At 43.0% G+C, this 23352-nt stretch overlaps 1 protein-coding gene across 1 annotated transcript in view; it reads right to left on the minus strand.

Moving 5' to 3' along the window:
- LOC108884423 (potassium voltage-gated channel subfamily C member 1-like) overlaps positions 1-23352 on the minus strand; it is a 42366-nt gene that overhangs the window by 10339 nt on the left and 8675 nt on the right. Inside the window, 5 exon segments of the mRNA XM_018678293.2 lie at positions 497-517; positions 2607-2801; positions 4276-5257; positions 22370-23006; positions 23008-23063. Of these exon segments, the coding sequence (XP_018533809.1) occupies positions 497-517; positions 2607-2801; positions 4276-5257; positions 22370-23006; positions 23008-23063 (1891 nt within the window).

The following is a 23352-nucleotide window of genomic DNA, read 5'->3' on the forward strand; positions in this document are numbered from 1 at the left end:
GTTTCCAGCGTGGCATGCCTCAAGAAGTACTATCCCATGACCTTGATGGCTCCTCCTGACCCCAATGACCTTGGGCCTTGGAAAGATGATTGTCATACAACACTGCAATCAGTGTCACAAAGCTGGCTGATTGATTTTACATAAAAGGAGGCATATGTACATGTAAGTATGCATATCTTTGAATATGAAATGTTCTGAAGGTGCTTTAACACAGTTTTAACCTGTGCATGAGTACACGTACATATTAGATATACAAATGTAGAGACAGTGTGTTTTTCATGTCAAAAAATTTCTGGATTGCAGCGTATGCTTAGCTTGCCAAGGTGGAGGTCCGTAGGGGAGGGAGCAAACACGAATAAACACAGTAGAAGGGGAGGAAAAAAAACAAAACAAACTAAATTAAGCCACACACAACAACACAAACACAACACTCAGACGGCATTGAGAGGACAGAGACACAGTGTAATAACATGTAAGAATGAAAAAGCCCACATACACACGCGTGATATGACACAACCTGAAGAGAGAGACAACAACAACACAGAGGCACATCAGACAACAACGTGACCCACTGTTCCCGTTCAATCTTCTTCAGTGTTATGTTTTATTAGTTATTGACACAGGACACGACAACTGGGTTATTTTCACCCGAGCTGCTGCTGGGTGTATTTGCATAATGTGTGCGCCCAGATGGACGCAAACCCCCCCGCCATTGTATGTAAGTTTTACGCTCTCACACGGACACATAAACACGAGTATACATGTATTTGTGCACACTACTCATTATGGTTATCACAGAGCAATCCCATTTTCTTTCCAAATTTTTTTTCATCTTGTACATTGTTTATTGATATTGTCGCTGAGTTGACAAAATTATGATGAAGCAAATTTGTATTGCAGGTAGGATATTGGGCTGAGGTTAGGTTTTATCACATGAAATACCTGACATTTACCACCCAAACCTTAGAATTCAGATTTAAGCTCCACCTAACCTTAGCTCAACTGTTTTGCATCAGTCTTTTAATGTGATATTTGAAAACTGACAGCACACTTTCAGGCACAGAGAAGACTCTTCACAGGTGACACTTCAAACTCCACTGAACATGTAGACACAACAGTGTGGAAATGGTTGTGTGTGTGTGTGTGTGTGTGTGTGTGTGTGTGTGTGTGTATCTGTCATTTGAAGTCATGCATAGTGTGTGCAGCTGTGTTAAAATGGGTGCTGTGCTGGTGTTAGTGTAATTTGTGCAACTGCAATAAAAAAATAATATTTTTTATAAAACATGCTACGTCGTGGAAAGCCAAATCAGAATTTCTGGATATTTTCAGTTAAAAGTTGACTAGGCTATGGGTTCCTTTACTTTTTTTTTTTTTTTTAAACTTTTGTCATTGTTACCTCTGTTCTAGGGTTTGATCCAGGAGGAGGTGGAGTTTGCATTGAGGTCCTGCTGTAACAGAGACCCTTCCATCTTATACCAATCCTCAGTCAGAGGGGAGTCTGGGCTGGGTGCCAGGGCTGCTGCCTCTAGTTTGTTGTCAACAGGGGGGTATTGAAAGTTTGGAGGGAGTGTGAGGGAGTGTTTTGGTGCAGGTTGGCGGCAGTGGTGGTGGTTGGATTGCAGTAGTAAATGAATCAAGGTGTCAAGGTTTTCATGAGCACGACGATGATGCGCATGGGTTTTTTTTTTGGGGGGGGGGGGGTGTATGATGTAGCACACAAGGAACAAGAAGGGGGAAATGAGGGCATGGGTTTAAAGATGGGGGCAGAGGAAACAGGGAGTCAGGAGGGAAAATGTGGGGTTAGGTTAAGAAAGGTGGGTAGGTGAGGTCAGGGGGAAGGTGGGTCATCACAGGGTGGGGTGGGGTTTGGGGGGGGGGGGGCGGCAAGCCAAAAAAAAAAAAAAAAAAGGACAATGCGAGGCAGGAGAGAGAGAGAGAAACAGAGAGAGAGAAACAGAAAGGGAGAAACAGAAGTGACGAGAAGAAAATTAATGCATGGTCAACTGTCTGAGTCCAGAAGACAGAGAAAGACAGAGATTGTTTATGAGCGTGAATGAATGTGACATCATGGGACACACAACAAAATTTTCACAGACGCCATGAAAAAATGGGAGACGTGACCGAGGGAGTGAGAAGAGAAAGAAAAAAGGAGAGAAGTAGACGGACAGAAAATCTTGTCTGACAGAGGAAATAAAAAATATGATATCAAGCAGTGATGGAGACACAGACAACATGAATGTGAAGAGGTGGAAACAAATAGAGCAGAACAAAAGAGCTGAGTGCATGTGCTGTAGCTGTGTGACTGTATTTGTGTGTATCTGTCGCTGCTAGCTGTGATTGGAGCTGTGGTTGAGGCTTCCAAAGCCTGTTTCATGTGTTCCCTCCCAACCAGCTCTTTCTTAAATGTCTGATCTTTTATCCATGCAGTTACCTGTATGTAACACACTGGACATATATATATATATATATATATATATATATATATATATATATATATATATATATATATACATGTTTACAGTATGTTGTGCCTGGTGTCTTGCTGCGTGGATCTGTTTACATAAGATGTGCATGTTTGTGTATCTGTCTCCTGGTGTGAAACGTACCTTTCCGCACATTCCCATCTGTGGCACGGAATTCCCTGGTGTTGAGCAGGAAGCAGGCGCGGTCCTGCTGGTAGCGTTCCCGGGTAGGCCCACGCCCAATGGGGCTCCTCTCGTCTGGGCTCAGCACCTGGTCGATGGTGGGGCAGTCCTCGTTAGCTAGGGCGGCCGAGGCTGCATCACCGTTCTGCTTGGAATCTAAAGGAAAGGTGTTGGGGGGTGAAATAGAGGAGAGGATAGCATTAACACACCACCATAGAAAAGAGTACGTATTCTTTCATAAACATGCTTTTAAATATGAATGCAATACATTTTCTATCACAGGTTGTTATTTTGAGGTCTGGTAATAGCTGCAAAAGTGTAACAAGAAGTAGGGTTATTAGCAATACTGCATAATATTTTAACACAGCACCATAAGGTCCCTATAAACTTCATATAGTATACAATAGGCAAGTGCTGAAACAATTGCTTATTTGAAATTTCAGCAGTAATAATTTTGGGAATAGTTTTAAAGAATTGATGTAAGTCCCAAAATTTCATTTTTGCTTTCTTTTCTCCATTTATCAGTGCTGCAAACTGGAAATTTGGATGTTTTTTTTGTAGCTAATTGCCCAAAAATAACAATCTTTCTCACTAACTGTATCTGGTGAAGGGTATTTGCATTTGTATTTGTACTGATGTTACATTTTGCAGACAGACCTATTCAGAAGACCAAACTGTAAAACTGCCAAACATGTTGAGTGGTCACTAATGTTCATTAATGTTCAGGGATGACTACTGCAGACAATACATGCATTTTCACTATGTTAAAATACAGTATGTTGTAAGCAAGTATGTTGTTCTGTGTTGTGTTGATGATACTGCAAAGCAGTCTTGGAATTTTGACTAATGCAACTTCCTGCTAAGAAAAACAAATCACTGACACAACATACAAGAAACCCTTTTCAGACTGGAAGAGAGCCAAGCAGACAGGATGTAGTAAAAGCACTGATAAAAACCAGTGTTTTCTGGCTCGCTGATGACTAAGGCAGTAAAGTAATGCATTAAAGGTGCATTACTGTTGCATGTGACTTACGCCCGATGCTGCAGCAAGTAAAGAGCAAGCAATGAGCCAGTTTACCTCCGTTCCTGATTTTACCGCTCATGCAAAGGAGAAATATCTGAAGTCAGCCTAAATTGAGATGCATTAAGCTGTTTTAATAGATAATTGAGTTCATTCTCCTTCCATAGTGTTTGTTCTTCACTGACAGACGGGTGCCTTAAGGCGACTGTGGACCTACCAGTTGATCATAAATTACACATGAATTCTGATGGGCCAGAGATTTCTCCAGGGTGGATCCAGAATCAACTATGCATCATTTCTTGATAGTAATTGCACTTCCTTCTCTAGACACATTGGCACTCTAATCCTCCACTGGATCTCTGAAAACATCGGCATGCATGCCTAAAGCTGTCATCAGTGAACAGCCATATTTCCCAGAAGCATGCTAACCAGTTTTACACTTTGACTGTAAAACTGTGAGCCATACAACTTGAGGATTACTCTACATGAAAATAGAACTTCATAGAGGAATTTGACATTATCCATGGATATCTAGTATTTTTCTACCGTCAAAAGATAATATTTGTTCTCAAAATAAAGGGACTTAACATGAAAAAACAAATCTCTCACCTCTGTTAATCTCTATAATTTCTTCTTGGGCGAGAGGACAGTCACCCCCTATGCCCCCAGACCCCATCACTCCACCTAGGACATTTCCCAAGATCCTCTGCGGTGATGCAGTAGCCATTGCTAGGGCATCTGGCTTGCAGTAGTTGGGGGACCCTGGTTGAGGTGCTCGAGGGATATGTTTGTTCTTCTTTTTGGGCAGCTTTTGTTTGGCCATGGCCAGAGAGTAGTACATGCCGAAGTTGTTGACAATGACAGGTACAGGCATAGCAATGGTCAGCACACCAGCCAAGGCACAGAGTGCACCCACCAGCATCCCTGACCACGTCTCCGGATACATATCTCCATAGCCCAGCGTGGTCATGGTCACGACAGCCCACCAAAATCCAATGGGGATGTTCTTGAAGTTGGTGTGGGCACTGGCTGTTGGGTCATCCGGGTCTGCGCCAATTCGTTCAGCATAGTAGATCATGGTGGCGAAGATGAGGACACCAAGGGCTAAGAAGATGATAAGCAGGAGGAATTCGTTGGTGCTGGCACGAAGGGTGTGGCCGAGGACACGGAGACCAACAAAGTGGCGGGTGAGCTTGAAAATTCGGAGGATACGGACAAATCGGACAACACGGAGGAACCCCAGGACATCCTTGGCAGCTTTGGAGGACAGACCACTCAGGCCGACCTCCAGATAGAAGGGCAGGATGGCGACAAAGTCGATGATGTTGAGGGTGCTTTTGAAGAATTCCAACTTATCTGGGCAGAAGGTGACACGCAGCAGGACCTCGATGGTGAACCAGATGACACACACACCCTCCACGTATGTCAACCAGCTGTCGGTCACCACCTCGTATACAATCTCCTCACGGGTCATGTTGCCCACTGTGACGTTCTCTGTCTTGTTGATGATGGTGTTGAAGGCCTCATGCGTCTCCATGCAGAAAGTGGAGATGGAGATGAGGATGAAGAATAGGGAGCCAAATGCCACATACTAGAAGAAAAGGAAGAAACCAGCAAACAGAAAAAAGACAGGAAGAGAAAGCAGAAGAAGGAAGTGAGAGAAGGAGAAAGAGTCAGATGCAAATCAAGAAAATCCTGCAAGGCCAAAAGAAACATAAAAAAGCATAAAGAAAAACTATAGCTTTAGTGCAGTTTGAACCCTGAATCCAACAGCAGAGGAAAACAACTGGTGTATGTGACCCTTGTTCTGTCAAACCCAGCTACACTTAAGTGATACTTAAACCAAATCCACTGGAGCAAAATGACTCACTGAGTTATCATCACTGCAATGGTCATCTTCGCTGATGTCTCAGCGTTTGAAAGGTTGGACCCGATCGGATATGGACCCACAGAATTTTCACACAAACCTTGTGTTTAAAGATTATTTTTCAAAAAACACAAAGATTAGTTTTTTTTCTAACAGTAAAGCAGGCAAGTGGACCTTCCCTGAAAAGGACCCTGGTACAATTTGACCCGGTGTGACTGAAGTCCAAGGACAATCAGCCTCATTAGGCCTAACTAAATTACATCTGACAGTCATAAATGATTGTGATGAACGATGAAGCTGTAAAAATAGATGTGTTGTCAGTATCATGTCATATCATGTGCCATCAGGAAAACGATGACTTACTGTCATTATAAGTTCATCAAATCATTAATTGTATGACCAGTCTAGTATCAAACTCCTTTTTAAAGGATCTGCTTATTCTACACGACATAGGGAGAAAAGTGCAGAAGAAACTGAGGAGCAGAATTACAATGCATTAATGTAACGCTGAACCCAACAAAGAAAATGAAAAATGGGGAGAAAACTAATAGAATAACACCACTGCTAGAGAGGACGAAAGAAATGAGGGAGGAGAAAGACAAGAAGCGGTAAGGATAAGATAAATAAGTAACTGATCATCCATACACCACAGTCCAGTAAACAAGTGAGAAATCCCACACTTCAATCCCACAGCTCACTGTGTGTTCTGTGTTGCAAGTGTCAAAACACAAGTTCTGAGGTGCAACTGTCAAAGTTGCACTGCAGTTTTCTAGTAAACAGACATTTGTTTACAGATGTAGAATATGATGCCAGACCCTGCAAACTTATGTAAGCTACAATGTTTATACCACACTGATACGGTTTTTACATGCAAGCTCCACAAGAACAGCTCCTGCTCTTTTACTTTACTGCTTAAGGTAACATTACCCATCGCTGCTTCATCACACCATTTAGCCCACTTGAGAAGGCAGCTCAAAGGCTTAAATTAAATTTGATTATTTATTTATTTATTTTTGTGTGTGTGTTTGGTGTTGTTCTATCTGCTCCTTGATATTTTGGTTGAGCAAAATATGTCTGGCATTTTCAAAAGCTTAATGTTTTTCAAGTCTTGGAAGTTATGGATTGGGCCATACAATTAAGGCTGTATAGGGCTATAGGCCCTGGTTCTGCAAGATTAGAAGCCTCTACTTTTTCCTGTACATGTGTGTGGAAGCTACTGAGTCAGCTAGGGATTTACCCTACACACACGTGAACCGTAAGGCTTAAGTTGTCTTTCTGAATTACCTTTGCTATTGTGCACGAAACAGGAAACGTTTGAATGAAAGTCCCTGTTTCATTCAAATGTTTCTTTGGCATTTGCATCTGTCCCCTTCCACATCACTGGACTATTAGTACCATTTCTCCGAGTGGCATCCTTTCTATACTGTAAAGTCTTACAGCTCCATGCCTGCTTCTTCACTTCTAAACCTTTGTCCTCATTGTAAATTTCCTGGAAAGAAAACAAAAAAAAAATTACATTAAGTTATAACAACAGTGTCCCACTGCAGAGATCTCTGTTGTTTTCCAGAATTTATTTTTCAGGTTTGCTTATTCTTTTATCACTCAAAGGCAATTTTCTTAGTATTTGCCATCTGAGAGATCTGCAAGCTTAGTGTCTATATGTACCTGAGCTTATTATTCCACTATAGTCCATTTAGTTTTCACTGAATCAATTGCAGTGGCGTGATAACACCAGTGTGTGCGAGGCAGGTGCACAATCTTTCCCTGTTGCAGCCCATTCCTACAGGCCCTGCAGTGTATTTATAGATGCAATATACTTTGTGCTTTATCAAATAAATAATAAAACACAGACATGGCCTGAAGAGCAAAAGAGAAAGGTAATTCATACTTGAGTGGAGTCCATATATATAAGAAGCCTGAGTGCCCTCAGTGTATTGTGCGTGTCACCGTGCATTTTCGACATTATGCACTTATGTAATATCAAGAGCAACATACTTATATGAGGAGGGCTTCTAACTAAGCAAATGGAGGGAACTAGATTTGCTTATTTTTCTTGAAAAGATCTCGCTTCTCTCTCCCAGCTCTTTTTTGAATTAAAAAATTGGACTGGAGCCTACACATATTTTCTCTAAGTGCCTTCATGACACAAACAGACTAAGTAGGAGAAGACTTAAGACTCTGACCCAGTGTATTTATTGAGGAGATTAGCTGACAAGTGTTTAGCCAAAGAAGTGACCTTCCAGGAAAGTCAGCCCCAAAGTAGAAGTCGGTGCTCGATCTGTCGTTTTATATTGCTACATTGGTATCTGTTTGTTGTCAAATTAGCAGAATTTGATGCTGGATATTTAAGTAGGTTATGTTATGTTGCTTTAAAGACATTTTTTTTTACAGTCAGTGTGAGGGAACGGTGGTAAAGGCAATTTTTGAGTAAACCAAGATATTGCAATGAGACATTTTTATTAGGAGTATCTTTGTATCCTTAATAGTTTTATAATGTATATATCAGGTTTGCTCCAGGTTTTCTATCCACTGTTATTCTCACAATCCTCCAACCTTCTTCCCCTAATTCTCCATGGCCTTTTTTTCCTCCCCCCTCTTCTCCTCTTTCTCCACTCTTTCCTTCTCACTCCCCCATTCCCTCTCCATCTCTTTTCCCTACCTCTTTTTTCCTCTGCTATGTTTCTCGCTAGTCGGTGTCTGACCTACTTTCTCAGATTGCTGCAGTGCTCTCCCCCTCTGTATCATGAAAACACACTCACAGTGAAGTTCTCAATCACCCTCCTACCTCTACCCTCATACCAGCCGCCACCGCCACCCCCCACCCCCTCTGTCCCAGGGAAGCAGGATCGCACCAGCGGGACCTGCTCAGGATGCTCCCTCATTGGCTGAGCCCCAGAATCCCTTAATATGTACAAATCAGGGCAACGAGGAGAGTTTTGCCCTGAGGTGTTATGCTCTTATTTTTTTTATGTCACTGTTGCCATTATTGCTTGCAATGATGTTAATGATGTAAGTAATATAACAACAGACCAGGAGCACTGATACTCACTGGAAGTAATGAAGCTGAAATGTTGAAGAGAGTTAGAAATGTGCAGGATCTGTCTTGAAAGTGAGTTTTATCCCGGTGCAGTGCTTTTAGAGCTGTCATTACACGTGTACAAACTAACACGTACACAAGAGAGCACAAACAGAAAACAGTGGCAAAACTGCAGTACCAACGTATCTTCTATGTAGGCTACACAGGTGGAGACACAGGAGGGGGGCGGAGAGGTGGGAGGGAGACCAGACGATGTGGATCCATGCGTAGAGAGGCACAAAGGAAAAAGTTGAAGCAGTCCAGAAGAAAGGACAGAGCGCGATAGAAGTGAGCGAAGCTGAAGACAGAGTGCCAAAACAGAACAGTGAGGCACAATTCAAACAACAACAGAGGGAAAAGTATCCTGAGTTAAGATTTGCTAAGCTAAGCTCAGGTAGCTCGTCATTCTGATTATCTCAACGTGACGTGACTGTGTCATGAAAAGAGAACTTCTAAAAAGAAGAAATAGTGGAGGAGTGGGGAGGAAAAGAAAGAGAAGGAACACTATGAGGAGATTGAAGGTTAATAGTATATGACAGGCTTTAGCCATAAAAGCGAATTCTGCCCAGAGGGACAGAGGGAGTTCTGTTTTTTTTTTAACAGCATGTTAGTCCAAGAAAAATATCAAATGATTAGAATGTTTATGTCCACATCATATCTTAATGTATGAATCTGCCTAAAATATATATGTACTATAATTTAAAACCCACCAGTTTAATGACACTGAAAGGAACACAGAGGTTGCTGGTTATGTAATCGACAATTAACCGCACAGCAGAGCTCCTCATCTTAAGATGTCCAACATAAGTACTGCTTTGCTAAATTTGTCTGATGACCAGTTGGTGTGCTGCCAAAATATGAAACCAATGTTGTTTAGGCTAAGCTGACACTTCAACTACACCATGTATTTAATACTGTCAAAATAGTGTTCAAGTTTAAACCAGATGTAGCAGAAAAATGCTGTTCATAAGGCACATCGTTAACTGAAAAAAAAAAAAAAACTTTCAAAAAAAACAATCAGTTTAATTAGTTGTTCAAGAAAATGTGCAAGAAAATACTTTGTGAGATCAAGACAGCTCCAAATAACAAGAGTGAAGAGAAAACACAAATCAGCTGTTAGTGTAAGCAGCTCAACACAAAGAAGTAGAAACTGAAATAAAGGGCTCAACTATAGTGTTAATCAGATTTTATCCAGACTATTTTGTAGTTGTAATATAAATTATACAAAGGTAAATATTTGTTTAACAATGAGTCCTAAATGTATGATTTTTTACATTACTGGTTTAACATACATTCACTCACAAACAGTATTTCTTAAGCTATCTGTCTTTCTTGTCTTCCTGGTGCAGTATAAATAAAGCAGGGGCACCAGAGATTTGTGTTGCACCTGCAAAGTCTCTCCTGATTTGCCGATTCGCCCTCTCTCTCTAAATTAAACTTGGGTGTCGGGTGCTTCCACTGGTGGGAAATCTTATACACACAGGAAATAACACATCTGTATTTCAATCTGAAAACCTGAGAATGAAAGACAAAACTTGTTCCTAAAACATCAGTGAGGAAGCAAAGGCAAGAGAAAGCTTGACTCATCAATGACAAGCTGAGCCTATCAAATGTAAAACATAAAATACATTCAGGTCTGAGGAGGGCAGAAATTAACACTGGGCACAGCTTTAACCTATAGGATGTGCTGCAATTAATCTGATCATGCTATAGTTAAAAGACGAAATAAGGTATTGGTGCTGATGAAAAAAGGTTCATGGTTTCTGTAATTAAATCAAACAGTGTTTCATGGTGGCAGAGCACAGTGGATTAGACTGTAGATCTGAACATCAAATCAATATTGATCAATCCATCACAGCAGCCAGTCCTTTTTAAATATGCAGCGGCATGTCGAGCAGAGGTCTGTTGTGTGCAAGGAAACACAGTGGAGCACTCCCACAGTTTGAACAGTGGTAAAATGTACTTAAAGCTACGCGGCGTGCGCCCGTGTCCGCTACACATGTGTTGGTGTAAGTGCCTGGCACAAGTGTCTGTGTGTGTGTGTGTGTGGTGGTGTGTGTGGACACGACTCACAGTGTAAGAGAGACAAACAGCCTATGGGCACAAGAGGTGTGTGTGTGTGTGTGCTGATCGCAGACAGTGAGTGGTAGCTACATGAGCACTGCATTGAGGTGATGGAGAGGGATGAGTGGAGAGACAGAGGGAAAGAAAGAGGAAGATGATAAAAGGAGGAGTAGCAATCTGCCACTTCACACTTATTTATCTCCTCGGGCACTTTGTCTCTGTTCCCACCCCACCCCCCGACCCCCAATCCCACTGCAGCATGAAGGTATGTGTGTGTTCTGGTCTGAACAGCCATGTTAATGCTCTGAATATACAACTGCGGGGCACGCTGTTATAATGGTGTGAAGCCTAATGCGCTGAATCCCCTACAGTAAAGCCACCATGTGTGACACCTGCAGCCCAATGACCTTCAAGGCCCGATAGAGTCTCCCTCACTCTCTAGACTCTGAAATTAGATTTGGAAAGATCATCAACATAAATTTAAAAGAGCGGGAGTCAGAGATGTGGGAGAGAAAGAGAGAAGCAAATGAGAACAGGCCTTTGAGAGAGAAAGAAAGAGAAGGAGAGAGAGAGAGACACTGTGAAGGGAAGTTGATGACAGAAAGCGTTGATTGTGTTTCGATGGATGAATGGAGAGGAGAGAGTGAAGGAATGGAGGGGAAGGAGATGAAAAGATGAGCGGAGGAGAGGAGACAATGGCGAGAATCTCACCAATCAAGGGGAGGGAGAGCAGGGGCATCAGAGAGCGAGGGTGCAATAAAAAGATAGAGGAGAATAAAGGAGGAGGTGTAGGGAGAGCGTGGATGTAAGTGATATAACCAAGGAAAGATTGTCGGAGCCGATATTAGCCCTACAGGCGTTTTTTGCATGCACGGCGGTGCGCAGCGCTCTTCTCTTAACAGGACCCTAGTGGCGCTGTGTTTACTGCGGCACCATCCAGAAGAGCTTTATCATTACAGTATTACCACAGCCCTGCCTGGCTCTCTGTCACCATGACAACCACTGCGTTAGCCTCTGCTTTCAGGCACCAAGGACAGTACTGAGCCAAATACTGCTCCTACAGGCGGTGGAAGGGGCTGAATGTAGAAGAGCAAGACCCAAATTGTGATCGTTCGGTCCGGCTGCTGATGGTTTGACGAAAGATTAATGTTTGTCAAGTCACCAATAAAGTGACCTTGACAGAGATATAAAGACAAATAAAGGATTTTGCTTCTCATTGGCAGGGCGTTTGCTCCATGCACACTGACGGTGATGTTTGATCAGCATTAGTATGACGAACAGCCCCCGTTAAGACGGACTACGTGGTAGTCTTTCCCAGAGGGCAAAGCAAATGGGCAACCACTGCTGCAGAGTCAGCAATGATAAGAAGACATTGAAGGATGATCTGAAATCTGCACATGAATGAGGCATGAAAAATGAACATTTAAACGATGTGAAATGCAGAACGTTCTCCTGAAGGGCAACCAGAGCAATGGGCCAGACTGGGATCAGGTGATTAATCTATTATCTTAAGGTGAATGACTGTTTCCATCAGTCAGAGACTTCCAAAGTGGCCACTTAGTGTGCAGCGTGAGTATAACCTTGGGTGGGTTACAGGAATAGCCTTCACTTGAACCATCATCATCATCATCGTTATTCTGAGAAACAGAGTAGTAAGTGGTGAATAATGTCGAAATTGAACGTTTGCTACTTTAGGCTGAGATTACAAAAAAAAAAAAAAAAATCCCTAAACCTAATAGTCAAACACTCTTGAACAAGACAAAGAGAACTACTAAAATGTCAAAGGAGAGAGAGAGTTCCCTTCAGGGACATGGCGTGTGAAATGGACAAGCAGTAAAGCTGAGTGGAAAGACAGAGAGGGGAAGGAACAGAGAGGGAGAGAGAACGATACAGAAAAGATGTCTTTCTTCTTTTTCAGCGTTGTATTTTTTTTCTAAGTGCTGAATAATGAATTACTTCACTGGCTTTTAGCCGTTTGTGACCCTCAACCTCAAAGCTTCCTCTTTTGAGTTTAACGTATGCTGGCATGGTCCATGAAATCCGTCTAAGACTGTTAACCACAGTTACAGTGTTCAGACCAGCATCTGGGATCAAGTCAACTAAATACAGTTAACTGACTGCACTTAGGGATGCAATTAACTATTACTTTAATCTGAATAATCATTTGGTTACACATCAAAATACTGGGGGTTCTGGAGGGCTAGGTGTAAAACATGGTGACCCCGACCTAATCCTATATCTCCATGGTTCAAGTACAGCTGAGGATTCTTGTTGCATGTCATCCATCCCTTCATTCCTGATCACATCTCTACCTTTATTATTGAATTTAAGGAATACATTCTAAATTTTTGGAAGTGCACTTTCCTTGCTGGGAGTTAAATGAAAACACTGATAACTCACACGTTTGTACAAGAAATACAAAACTACTGCCATCAGCGGTTACCTTCAGTTAGACTCCCAGTCAAGGAATGGTCCAACATATACACATAACCACTGGTAAATTAGCAATTTTACATTTTTACACCTATATTTTTGCACAGATATAACAAGCAGATAGAATGTGTCAATTGGTGAGGGCTAGTTGACAAAATTTGTTACCTTTGACAGAGCCAGGCTAGCTTTCTCCACATCTCCATCATTTACGCTAAGCTAATGATCACTTGGTGTACAAACATGAGAGTTGTATTGATCTTCTTATATAACTCTTTATATATATATACGTCAATGTGACAAAACGTTTTAGATGTTTGTCGAAAGTTAAAAAAAGGCCATTCAAAGGTTCAGTCAGTTCATTCTTGCAACCCACCTGGTCAACCTCCTCTTTGTACTGCATTAATAAAACAAGAGTTTTTTAAAGTGTTGGCGCTACCATTGCAGATGAGTTTAGATTTCAAGATGCACTTATCCAGTGGCACCTAAGCTCATTTCTTAGAGGAGATCCATGACATTGCTCATAAAGCAATGACGATAGGCAGAAAACAATATCAGAGGAAATATTGGATTCTTGTGACCCTTTATTCCCCATAAACCAGTTCTGTCTCAGGGGAACTACAGCTGTGTCTCACTGCAACGGACAGAGGTGGAGGACGATGGTGTCCCAGCCAGGACAGGCAGTTAAAGTAGGAGACTGCAAGCCTCTGGCTAGGGGTCGCCGAGCGCCAAACACGGGACACTGCGGGATAATGAAGGGCACCGGAGGTGAGGAGATGAAAAGGGCGGGACTAGTGGAGGTAGATGTTGGGACAGGCGGAGAGGAGGGACATAACAGGATGATTGCATGTGTTGAGTGATTGCATATGTGCAAAAATACGCAGCCACATGGTATGCAAGTGTCATACGTATGCATGAGGCTTATCAAACACCTGAATGCAGGAGGAGATGAAGGAGGAGAAGCGAGGAGGACTGGAGGGAGGTTGCACTGAACTTAGAGATATAATTAGCTTCTGCTCTGGGTAATCCTTGCATATACTTTATTTTCCAAGTACTAGAAACACTGACTCTCTGAGGTCAGTGCTCTTGGAAGTGATTCTGGTAAAATTTCAATCACAACACAGACTTTTGTTCCAGAGATTCCCCAAATCACTCAACTCCTTGACACGCTACAGTTGAATCGGTAAGCTCTCCTGCACACACACAAACACACGCACACACACTGCTGCTCTCCAGTCGACACGTCACCATGTCGTAGCTGCTCTGCGGCGTTCAGGTCCCCTCCATTTCGTTCCCACTGCAGTCCTGTCAAACATTTCTGAAGACAAACAAACACCGTGTGGAGGTGAGCAAACTGTACATGTGTCCACTCCCTCTCGTCTGCTTTGTATTCGCTCCAGATTACTGCAGCATACTATGTGCGTTTGTCCTTGCGACACAGCCCCCCTCTTTCTCAGCCGATCCTCCCTCTTTCCTCCCTTTCCTCACCCCCTTTCTCCAACCGTCCTTCTCCTGTCCTGCCTGTATTGTCCGAGACACATAAAGCAAGTCCCTGTTCTTTTAGCTGTGATGACCGGCTGCCTTCACGTCTCCTCCTCCTCCTTTTCCAAACCCTCTCTGTCCTTCCTCCCTCTGTCTTTGTCCCTCTGTGCTTCAGTAATTGACCATAATCCACCTCATGGCTTCATTATAAAAAGAGAAATGTCACGGGACACATACAAAGGACTTTTCGTTAAACAAGCACACTACATATATCAAACTGTCAACTTTTCTATGTCAATGTCTTGATCTCAACAAACCTCATTTCCATCCAAATCCACTCCTGCATCAGACAGTTACACACTCCTCTTGATCACCTTTCGATTTAAAATGGTCATTCGACGGTGCACGCACTCTGCCTCCACTCTGCTGCCACTGGGACAGGAGGGACAATCACAAGGAAGCAGATGGTCATACAGGAATTGTCCCAGGGACGCCCTCCAATGTCATTTTCCAAGGGAATGAGCAGGGATTCAGTTTGACTGTTTAACTGCCACTGGGTAACGACACGTGGCCAACCACGCGGAGACACCCATGAAACTGTTACACATATGTGTTGACAACAGTGAGGTAACCTTCAGCAGGTTAGATCTGACTCATATATGTGATTTTTTTCAGCACAGTTCAGATCAGCAACATATCTGAGGATGAATCACTCCTTTAACTCGATCTTTAAGCAAGTATGACAGAACTTAACTCTCCTCTCACATGTGAATATATGATTTCTTTTTCTTCTGTGATGGTAAATTGTCACCTTTTTGTTTTGGCCACTTGGTTCAACAACAGACTTTAGCACGAACCTGGGAAAATTGAAAAAAAAAACTGTTTAATAATAATAATTTTTAAAAAACCTCAACAGAATACTAATTAATGAAAATATTTTTAGTGTTCAGCCCTAAAGATTGATACTAATTGGACAGCATATTTGCAATTTCAGTTGCCAGCTAATTAACATTCAGTTTGTTGGTGTACGCCTTAGTTGTATGCATGTATTTGTGACATTCTCACGTGTAAGAGTGATCTGCAGGGTTACGTGTGGAGGCGTGTCAAATGAAGTGATTTATCTGCGGGCTCTAAGCGTGAACGCTCAGCAGAATGGTTTATGGGCAGCTACACTTACAGAGTATGGGGCAATGTGTAAAGGTGACTGTGCTGGGAGTGATTTATGTTCAACCAGGTGTTTGAAGGGGTCAAATGTAAGATGCAGGCTGTAATGGGAGTGAGTCTTTCTCTAGTTACAGTATGTGCTGGATAATTGTCATGAATAATTGACTATCTTGATGCAGTGGAAGGACTTTGGAATCAGCACGCAATTAAAACATTTTTTTTTCTCTGTCAGTATGTGCACACTGTGTCCCTGTTTGTTTACATATACATGTGCTAATGCGTGTGGTGGTTTCTGTGACTATACTACACAATACACTGTTGTCTCATGTGTTTTGACAAGATTTGCCCCATTTAGAGAATTCAGACTCCCACCACTGTAATCGGCTCTGGCACCGTGTGAGCTCTCTACCATGCCAGTTTCCTGAATCATCTCAATTCCAGAGCGTAAGAGCAAAATGTCCAGGGTCTACCACAAGGTCCCACTAATTGACCGCTGATTCAGCACTTAACCAGCATGGCTAAATGGACTGAAGCAGAGGAAGAAGAGAGGGAAGACAGCTGAGAAGGACATAAACAGAAGAAAAAGAAGAACGATAGCTGGAGTGATGGGGGAAACAAGTCTGTTTTTTGCAACATTATCACACTTGATACGTGTTAAATACTTCAATCTGAAATGTGATGTGATACTTTTTTTGATTTCAGGAAATACACTTGTACTGATCTATTTCTTTGCCAGAACCAGTAACATAGTTTTTACATTTCTGTTTTTGTTAAACAAGATGTAAACAAATGAGATGAAATGACGATGATCTTGAGAGGTGCCTTTAAATGAATTTTGTTGGCTTCAGACAGAGCTATCTCAGCTGCGGCAAGAAAATGAGTAATAGTATGTCTAAGTATTCCTTCAACGATAATACCTATGATTACTGGTGATGGATACATTTGGACACAGGGACAGCTTCTCAAGTTCAACTCTTATGCTCTTGATCCACCACAGACTTTAAATGAACCACAAATATTTGTAATATCAAACATCCTTCAGCTAATAACAGAAATTAGAAATATATTGACAAAAATGTATATATCACCATTAAAAAGTCCCAGTCAAATGCTGCCTTTTTTATTTTGCCCCCTTCAGAAGTGCTTCTTGCTTATTCAACACAAAGATCATGTCTCTGTCCTTGTTATGAGACATCAAGTACCTATCCAGTAAAGTATCGCCAACAGACAGCGCTCAAGTTACAAGGCAGCAAACTGAGGGACAGTGACTTCCGAGGATGCAAACACAACACGAGAAGGCCTGTGGTAGAAAACCTTGTCAGGGAAAATTGAAACAGAACACGATACATCTGCCAATTGCAGGCAAAAGAAAGGCGGGCTGACTAATTATCACGCCCCTGCCAGCAGCCACCGCTCGAGGAAAACAGTTTACCTTAACAAACTTGGTGAGCACCTAAGAATATCTTCCATCCCCTTTTTTTTCTTCGTCAAGATGGGTCTGGTGCCTTATCTATTTTCGGACTTGTGTTTCCTAAGTGTTGCTTATGTGCTGAATGGTCATACAAGTACAGAGTCTCCTCCTCTCACCAGCTATGGAGGAATAGATTTGCCACCAGAGAATGAAATTAAGGCCTCCTTTCCCTCCTCTCTTTGCTATTTTGAGATGCAGCCCACTGGGAGAGGAACAAGAATGGAAGTGGGAAATAGGCCTTTCAGCGGGGCAGAGGGTTTGAATGGAAACAACTCGGAAGCACAAATACCAAACCCCACTGCTGCTGAAAGTAGAAGTTTAATTCTACGCACTTAAGACCTTTCAATTCACAAAACAGCACCGTTAAAGCAACAATAAGTCATCCAGACTGATGACTGGCTGGGACCTGCACAAACAATTAACTGTCATCTACCCCAGAATTCTCATTAAGTTCCAGCATGAGCTGGGAGGCACCGTTAGTGGCAAATAAAAGTGGTGCAAAAAAATCTCACAAGACTGGTCAAAATTAGAAGTGACCTAGTAGATAGTAAAAATGAGTGTCTGGTATGGTTAAAATCAAACGAGGACAGTGTGCTTTTGTTGAAAATGAAATGTAAGACCTCCGACAGCGGCTGGTTGGATAATTAAAAACCTCCCTTGTTATCTTTTCGAATGCAGACAGAATTCTGCTTCTCGTTCGCAAGGTCCTCTCCCCCCTAAAAATGTAACACAAAGTCCCCAACAAAAACGGTAATGTCAACCTAAACCCTGCCCCAAGCGATCTTCTTTTCAACCCAACACTATATCTATATATATCTACGTATGCCAACACCTATCAATACATCCTTTTTTCTTTTTTTTTTTTCTTGTCCAGCCCAGTGATTTTCTACCCGGAGACGACCTGTTCTGAGGCTGTCCAGGTGCAGTGGCAGGTCACATTTGTGTTTATGACAGCACTGTGCACTCACTCGGGCTGCTGAACCACTGTGGAAAAGAACAGCAAACAGTGAACCACGAGACACGACCTTCAGAGAGAGATTGTGGGGTGTAGGGGGGCGGGGACAACACTGCCCCCCCTCCCTCCAAAAAAAAGGGAATCAAATACAGGGCACAAAAAAAAAGTCCTGATTTTGGAAAGGGGGCAGAGGGGGCATCGTGTACATGCTGAGCTACAAATGGTGCTTTGTCAGGAGATTGCTGACAAAGACAACTGTGCCCTTCTGGAAGGAAACTGGAAGTGACCAAAACACAGCGAAACCTGTGGGACAGCGGGACTGTGTTATAGGACAAGAGGACAGCCAGCAGTAGAATTTCTAATGATAAGAATTTTAAAAACTTTTATTTAAGAAAAAAAATAAAATTCATAGAAAATTCTGCTTTTTATATTTCTATTTATGCAAGAAGTGACTGCATTATTGTTCAGTACGTCAATTAACTTCCTTTAGCCAGAGTTATAATGTCCAAAATTGACTGTATAAAACTGAGCCAAATTATGTTTCTTTACATATATATATATGTATTTTAAACAGCAAAGAATACTGCACAACACCATAACAGTTACTTCAATTCTCTCTTCAATTATTAGACTATTTCAATCTAAGTTTACCTGAGGAATGATTTTTAACTATAACCATCAAACATCATCTTCTCCATCTTAGTTTAACAACATAAATTTAACCTGCAGAGTGACAAGTGATTACATCAAATTAGATTCCCTCTGGTTCAATAAAAAAACAACACTGACAAAACAATCAACCCAGTTCATTGACACTGATGGATCCTTAGTTATTCAATTAGGATCATTGTCTTTCAAGCAGATTAGAGTTTCAACAGTAAGTCAGACTAAAACACACAGAGGGTAAAAAGGGAGAAGATCAAGATCTTTCAAACATGAAACAACAGGCCTGTGTCATCCTAGCTGTGCTGAAAGATCTATGACAACCAGGCATGGATCAATAAAGGGATCAGATGCAAATTGTATTGTATAACACCTCATCAAACAGAAACATATGCATCCATAAATTTTGTCAGTGGGTTAATGGTCATGTTACCGGTCAAGCAGAGTAGAATAAGCCAGAGTCCATGTCAGTCTTCTGAGGTTTGAAGAGGTGACAGAGAAACAAAGAATGGCTTTAAATACAGACAAAAAGAGAAGATAATCAATAAAATATCAATCAATAGGCAAGCAGGAGGGCCCAGGGTAAGGAAGATTGGATGGCTCAAGCTGTCACAGATAATCGAAGATGCTAAGACAAGGGTCCCCACCCCCTTCATGCAACGTCTTTCTCTCTGTGATTGTCACCTCCTCCCTGTTCATCTAAACACCCCTATTCTTCCTCTTCCCCCTCCTCGTCTTCCTCTTTTCTCCCTTCGTGTCCTTCCTCAGGCTCCCCTTTTATCCCCTCTTCTTCCCCCCACTATCTCACCCCTTCTCCATTTTCCCCCACCGCTCTGCCTATCCCCTCTCACTCTCACTCCAACCAACCAACCAACCAAAAAACCCACTCCCCCCTCCACCTCTTTTCTCTCTTCCTCCAGCGCTCCCCACCTCCCACCCTCCTCCTCCTCCTCCTCCTCCTCTCTCCCGTGTCTACTGCAGCAGAAAAGCCAGCACAGAGACACCACAGCATGTGCGCGTTTTGTACATGTGTGTGCCACTACGGCAGATCCACAGCAGCGAGCCTCACACGATCATGAGCAGAGAAGGGAAAAAAAAAAAAAAGACCCCGCGTGCATGTCAAACGCTCTGATCAAAACATTGATTGCTGACGCGTTACATCACAGCCATGCAAACAAAATCCCCTTAAATCATCAGAGTAACGTCTCTCCTCGTCTCCCTGTATTTCCTCTCGTCTCCCTCTTCTTCCCTCTGTCTCTCCCTCATCTGTCTCATTGTATTTCCACATCAGCATCTCATTTTTTCCCCCCCGTCCTAGCCTCTCTTCATCTCTCTGTCTTTCCTCTTCACATATAATTTGCATCTCTCAGGACCCGAAAAGACCAAAAGGTTCTGCCACGTAGGACAAGATACTTTTAGAAAGAGCGAGGGTGGAAAAAAAAAAAAAGAGTGATCTGGGTCACATCGCTGTTTGACGTATAGTGCTAGCATATTAGACCTACACAGAGAAATGGGGCTGCGTTCACCCTCAAATAGAGCCAGTGTTGTGCAGCCACTGAAATGAATCCCACCTACTACCTGCTCTGTACTCTGCATAACCCCAACGATAGCGTCAAAAAACACCACTATCTGCAACCATTACGCTCAATGAATGTTAGTTTTTGTATCATTTATGAGATATTTGCCAGTGAAATCAATGGAGGTGGTGTTAAACTGTACATTACATAATATACAGCAGCATTCTAGCAGCTATGGCAGCAGGTACAGTAGCTTGCATGCAAGGTATGGCAGTGGTGCAAATGCTGCCCCCACAGAATTCAAATCCACTTCTGTTTACACACACATATGTGAAGCACCTTTTTTTTCCCCCTCATGCTCCTCACAGTGAAAATCTCTCTCTCCCTCTCAACATTTGGACATTCCTATGGACAGTTTTCATTGCACGGGTATAGGGGCAGGGAGGGGTGGGATGGTGAGATGAGAAATCAATCCAATTGGGGATGAGAGTGACAGTTCGTGAGGCACTTCCTGCTTGGATCCTGAGTCCAGAGAGGCAGATCAGGTGGCCTAAACCAGACTATCTGTCCGTTACAGCCAGACACTTTCCTCTTCCCTCTGGAGGGAACTGAATCTGGGTATGTGGACCCTGGTGCCAGGGGAGGTGTGTCTGCGGGTTGGGAGGAGGAGAGCCTGTGTGTACGGCTATTGTCTTTATCTGTGATTGCAAAAACAGTATGTATTGCTGAGTGTGCAGTGATTTATGTTTCTATTTTTTTTTTCACAGGAATTCAGCTGCTTTCAGTGTGATGCCATGAACTGGCCACTGCAGGTGTCTGCTGACTGTCTGGTTTTACATGTGCACCTACAGTATGCATGCATTCACGATACCTGTGGGTCCTCACACAAAAAAATCATACTAACCAAAAAAAAGGACAAGGATGATCAAACAGTATCACCGCATATACAAAAAGAAAAAAATAATCAAAGCAGCTGTGATCAAGCAGCTGGATTTGTCTGTAACTGGAGGGTCTGAGAAAAAAGAACCACAAGCCTGTAACTGTTTTCATGTGCCAGGGATCTAAAACACAGCCTGGGTTACTTGTTACTCTTACACCTGTATGATCAAATGCCACCAAACGTTTGCTCTTAAGAGGTAAATCATTAACTATTTACATGCAAACAATAATGGGTATCCCAACATAGGAGCAAGTTATGCATAACAGCAATAAAGCCCGTGCGTAAAAGGCATGTACAGTTCAACTGGGACGGGGCGGGGGGGTGTTTGACTGGCAAGAAAACAACCCAGCAAGAGTGTAGCAGTACCAAGGGCAAATGTGGGAAAAGAACATGCACTCCAGCACCGACGACTCGGCGTCGTGTGAGCCTCTTCGGTTGCGGTGCTACAATAAATAAAGACTAACGTGAAATACGGCGCATTGATGTGCGTCGTAAACGGACAAATATGACCTAATGAAGGCGTTTGGATGCAGGAGGCGCAGCGGATGCCGCGTTTGGAAGCTGGTGTGTATTAAAGCTGCTCAAGTAGCGGAATACGGCGCTAGGAATTATGACAGCAATAAAAAAAGAGAGAGGGAGAGAGAGAGAGAGAGAGAGGATTCAGTGTGAATCCAGCTCGTCTGAAACATGTGATATATCAGGTCAGAGACATGGAGGTGATGTGTTTGACGAAATCCTCGGTGGTTACATCAACTAGTGCCCATCTACCAATAGATATAGCAGCCATACCATTTTCCATTTTTCCTATGCTATCAGCATTAATTATTCAATATACATCCTGCCATTTAAACCAAGCTGTACTGACAGGGATCACACACAGAGACCTACAGTAAGTGTCCTGCAGTTAATTATGAGGAACTAGTTTCTCTGCAGTTAAAATGTGAACAGAACATTTAAAAAACAAAGTTTTAAAAACTTATCATGACTTAAGCAGTGGTCTGAGACATCATGAGGTAGAATATGCAACAGTACAGAGACAAGTTGGCCCCTCCAGGAGAGACATGTACAACTCACCCGGGCATATTTGGAAGAATAAGGGTCTTCAAACAGTGCCCATATTTTGGGCTGCCAGGTTTTCCACCAGCCCGCTTTCCTCGCGTCCTCCTGCATGCACAGTCTTTTCAAGTCCCCGTCCGCGCCGCCCAGTGCCGGATCGTCGTCCGGCGCGTCCGGTTCTGGAGTCTCGAAGCTGTCCAGCGCCTCCTCCGCATCCCGATGCTGCCGGTAATTCATCCAGCAACACGCCTCCACGTCCGTCTCATCGATGCCCCAAAAGGCCAGCTCCTCTTCGAACAGCGGACCGCACACATCGTTGGGACAGTGCAACTTCCCGGTGCGGTAATAGTTGAGGATGAAGGAAAACACCGACGGGTGGCGGTCGAAGAAGAACTCGTCTAATTTGGGATCGTAGTCGAAGTTGCTGAACGCGTCCGGTTCGGTGAGCCACGACAAGCGGGTACCGGGCAACGTTTTTAGGGTGCTCCGGTAGGTCTCATGCCGCACCCCCCCGCAGTTTATCACGATTTTCTCGCTTTCCGACGGACAAGTCATGTCTGCGCTGTAACATGCTTTGTTGGACGACTTGTTCCCACCCTTGCGCCCTTTGAAAGAGGATACACACACCGAACTGAGCATAGAGGACCGGGGGGGAGGGAGAGGATGAGAGAGACCGAAGGGAGGAGGAGGAGGAGGGAGGAGTCTGAGGAGTCTGCGGGGAAGAGAGGAAAAAAAGGGCAGAAATTTTAGCAGAAGGGAGAAAATAGACGTGGATTATCAACATTGCAATACAAAATTAAGAATCACGCGCTCCGTGCCAGCTGTATGTGCAATTATTCACTTGATAATCAGCTGATGGGAGTGGGAGCAAAAATGACCTTGTGCAGGTGCAGTGAGTGAAGGGGGGGGGGGTGAATATGAGGGGTGGGCTAAGTTGTTTTTTTTAACACAGTCTCCTGAAGCTAAAAAAAAAAACGTAAAACATGCCTTCAACTTATTAG

Source organism: Lates calcarifer, linkage group LG23, assembly GCF_001640805.2.
Source record: "Lates calcarifer isolate ASB-BC8 linkage group LG23, TLL_Latcal_v3, whole genome shotgun sequence".
Classification (NCBI taxonomy): domain Eukaryota; kingdom Metazoa; phylum Chordata; class Actinopteri; family Centropomidae; genus Lates; species Lates calcarifer.